Source organism: Limulus polyphemus, unplaced genomic scaffold (genome assembly GCF_000517525.1).
Source record: "Limulus polyphemus unplaced genomic scaffold, Limulus_polyphemus-2.1.2 Scaffold4339, whole genome shotgun sequence".
Classification (NCBI taxonomy): domain Eukaryota; kingdom Metazoa; phylum Arthropoda; class Merostomata; order Xiphosura; family Limulidae; genus Limulus; species Limulus polyphemus.
The window spans coordinates 52,029-56,207 of NW_013669949.1; the positions used below are offsets into that span (position 1 = coordinate 52,029).

Sequence of the window (4,179 nt, forward strand, 5' to 3'; positions counted from 1 at the left end):
ATTTCTATGTAAAGTACATATGGGAACCCCTCCCCGCAATAATTAAAAGGATTACTTGCACTATTACTGACATTTTTGTTTACTGTTTCGTATATGACTCTATTTGTTACTGGGACTGCCCATGTTATTAGAGACTCTCTAACCATAAAGTCATGGAACCACAAGCACTTGGGTATATTAATAGTTTAAAAGAATATTATTAAAATGCCAGTGCATTTAGGCCCTATTGGTACTTATAGGGTTAATACAGTAGAACAAACATAGAGCATTCTTGTTAGTGATGAATGAATAAGATCTCTATAACGAAAAATTAATATCCCATCTTGACTGTCAATGATCGTAAACTGCTTCAATACCTAAAGATAATTAAAGTTGAGAAGCAGTGAATTAACCTTAAAATAAGTGAATGATTTATCAATGAAAAGCATTTTGAGTATTCTAACCTAAGTGATTTTATTTGACTGTTGAAAATATAAATTAAAACTTTTTGGATAATTGTACTTCAGTTTTTTGATGGAATTTAAATATACATTATGCTTTTCGTGTACATTTAATAGTTGATTTCACAGATAATAAAAAACAACACTCGTTTTGAACAGTAATTCAGTATCAAAAGTACATGTATATTAATGAACACATCTGCAGAAAAGCAAAGTCTTTTTTTAAATATTATTTCATGTAATATTGTTTGGATGAAGATACTATAGAGATACGTAATATTGTAATTGGTGTATAATATTCCCTTTGTTGCGCATGTAATAAGAAAATTGTTATTCGTAATTTAAAAACAAATTCGTTATCTAGTGATCGAATTCGAACCTCTATAAACGTACTGGGTGATGCTTTTGGAGCAGGGATCGTCGATCACTTGTGTAAAAAAGAACTAGAGAAGATAGACGCTGAACATGCTCGATTAGAAATGGAAATAGCCGAAGCAGGCTACTTGCGTAAACCGTCACTGGCCGCTAGAGGGAGTCTTAGCGTTAACCCCAGTGTTGATAAGACAAACAGTACCAAACACAACGTTGCAGGAAGTACTGGTGGTTATGACGTAAACAGCGAAACTCAGATTTAGAATAAAAACTTTGTTCTAATTGGTCAGACGTCCATATTATCAAAAACTGTCCAGATGTTTCAGTCTTTAAGGGCAGACGTCTACTTGGTTGTAATAAGGTGTTACATTAATTAACCACGAAAGACTTGGAGTTTCTGGCACAAAATATAATAAGCGCTTTTTTATCTAATATTTTATGTGAATTAATTCATTAACCTCACTTTTTGTTTTATCGAAGAGAAAAAATGTCAATTAATCACAAACTACCTTCTACGACTATATGTTTCTTGTTGCTTTGGTTTGAAAAGTAACCTTTAAACAATTAAATTCTAAACACAAGTTTTCAAAGTCATATTATAAGAAGCAGAGAAATTAAAATGATGTATTGTTTCTTTAAGCTGTGCTGTTTCAAATATCAATAATGTTTTGGAGAATAAGCTTTTTTGAAAAACAACATTGCGTTATCTGTTTAAAAATAATCACCTGAAGCATCCGTACGAGAGAAATAATTAATTATTTAAACTGTATACAGATTTATATAATATTTTTTCAGCATTTTTGCGAAAATATATTACTAATTCATTGTCGACTCATAATATTTAAATACATTTACCTTTGAGAAGTAACTTTATTATTAAAACATGCCCAGTTCTGCATGGCAATCCTTAGGTGTTGTTGGTTTTTTTTTTAATTTTCATTAAGAAAAGAGAAAGAAAGACAAAATTCTAATTGTTGTTTCCATAAAGTTGGTTTGGGGAAAAAACACTTTCGAATATATGGGGAATTTTTACACAACTGGCTTTGGAACCTTTAATGAGAATGATTTTTGAACAGATGATACAGGTACATTCTACTGTATGTTAGTGTAATCATGATCATTATTGTAGCATTTTCTGTGTAACATGTGCAATGGCGATTTCATTTTTCCTTACCCTAAAATATGGGTGAAAGTATGTGCAAGATAGGATATTGTGTTCTTTATCTAAATTAACATTTGTGTTTGTTTTTTGTTGTTGTTTTTTGCTTTGTTTTTACGTAGTGCAATTATCTGATTAAATGCTGTGTTTAGTCCGACTGACTAATCTGCTTACAGATTAGAAGGCTACAGTGACAAAGAAGGCTTGTCTTTTCCCTCAGAGTTTTATTTATCTATTATATACGTATTCTGGCTTCACAAATAAAGCCTCAGCTTTTCGTACTATAAACGTTCCAAGCTCATTACAAAGTCAGTTGTAAAGCCTGAAGCTATGGGCTTTTATGAGCCTTGATATTACACGTTTACCCTGCTTATTAGTTCAGAACGTAGGTTGTTTTGCACAAATGTGTTATTTCCAATTTCACATACACTCTCCCCAAGTAAGAGTTATACACAAAAATGAATTTACTTCTCTCGGTTTCTTTTTAATAAAGCTCTTAGCAGACAGTGCTCAATAAGTGGTTTACTATACGCGTTAAAGATTGTGTAATACCCAACCCCATGAGAAGGTAGAAGACTAAATGTTAGAATATTCTACTTCGCGCCAAATCAAGTAGCACATTTAATTCACAGCTAACAATCAAAATCCTATAAAATCAATAGACTACAAACATTTTTTTACACATTTTCCCATAAGTGGAAATAATTGCTGGTAGTATCCCCTGGTGACTCAGATGTAAGGTTGGGGGCTTAGAACGATAAAATTCGGGGCTCGAACCCTCTGGTTGGCACAGCACAGATAGTTCAGTATGTTGTTTTGCGCTTAACAACAAGCAAACAAATTTTATAGTTTAAAGCAAATTAAGTTTTGAAACAACTGCGGCTCAACTCATTATTGGGAACAAAATCTTATGTTCTCGGTATCTTAGTTTGGAAAGCAGAAAAAGAGAGAGAGACAGTGGTAGCTCTATTTGAGGAGAGAGAGACAGTGGTAGCTCTATTTGAGGATATTTTCCAAAAAGTACACAAATATTCTCTAATTCCACGAAGCAGTGGCTCTCTTTCCACGTTGTAATCTTTTCCATCTGAGAAATATTTCTACAAGAGCTTTTGACGAAAGGAAGAAAGTCGAATAATATAAGTAAGATATATAGATAACTCGGAACTCGACCTCAACAGTCATTGGTTGATACATCTTTTGAGATATGCAGCTATAAGTAATTTGTTGTTTTTCAATGTTTTTCTTTTCTAAAAATCCGAAAATTATTGAGAGGTACTTTTTTTTATACTACCTTCAATTTCTCACCATATATTAAAACTTTGTTGTTATCTTGGATGTGTAATTACAGAATGATTAACCAAAAATAAAATAATATGATATCTAGTTTTGTTTAATGGTTTCTTTATTGCAAATCTTATTGTTCGAAACAAGAAATCGAGGAATTATAAAGTAGTATATGTTTTACAAGGTGGGCACACCACCGGTAGCCCCTTGTTTAAAATTTGCGCTTAACAACAAACAAACATGTTTTACAATTAAATCTTAAATACAAACATTCAGGTACATACCATTGTGAAACAATTTTCTATGTTTATCACGCAGTTTTGCGAATAAATTTAATTTTACATTAATTTCATTTTGTTTTTAATTCTAACACATTTGTGCCTATTGGTAGTTGTGTTAATTTCTTCATCACGACGTCCTCGCTAATAAACCCAGGAACTCTTGTTGAATAAGCAATGATGAAATAGATCTTGTTAGCTGTATTTCAAATTTATCTTTTTTTATGTCCTTTTAGAAACTTCCTTCAGAAACAATTACATAATAAATATGGTTGGTTATAGTTGGATTAAATAGTCTCATGTTATATTTTGAAAATATAAAACAAGTCGTTAGTAATAATGTTTGCAAGCAAAGACACTTAACCGAATTTCAGAAACACAAGAGTTTAGTACCATTTTGTGAAATAAAGTAATAAACAAAATAAAGCAAATACGTTTTTATTTTCCTTGTCTCTTTGATTTCATAAAATATAATGGTAACTTACATGTTTTCACCAAAAATGGAACTGCTTCTTTTCTACGATAGAATAAATGCCATAAAAAATTAAATGGGATATTTAGCAAGCAGTTATATAAACGTCAGTTTTTCTATTTTTCCGTTTAAAAAATCCACGGAATATTCAAGAAATAAAGTGGTTATTCTTAT

The 4,179-nt window shown here is 31.3% G+C and overlaps 1 protein-coding gene across 2 annotated transcripts in view; it reads left to right on the top strand.

Moving 5' to 3' along the window:
* The window catches only part of LOC106470986 (excitatory amino acid transporter-like), a 30,669-nt gene extending 27,315 nt beyond the window's left edge, over positions 1 to 3,354 (top strand). For both annotated transcript variants that reach the window (XM_013931571.2, XM_022399627.1), the window contains exon 9: positions 805 to 3,354. In XM_013931571.2, the coding sequence (XP_013787025.1) occupies positions 805 to 1,075 (271 nt within the window). In that variant the 3' untranslated portion in view covers positions 1,076 to 3,354. The remainder of the gene's footprint in view (positions 1 to 804) is intronic.
* The last annotated feature ends 825 nt before the right edge of the window (positions 3,355 to 4,179 follow it).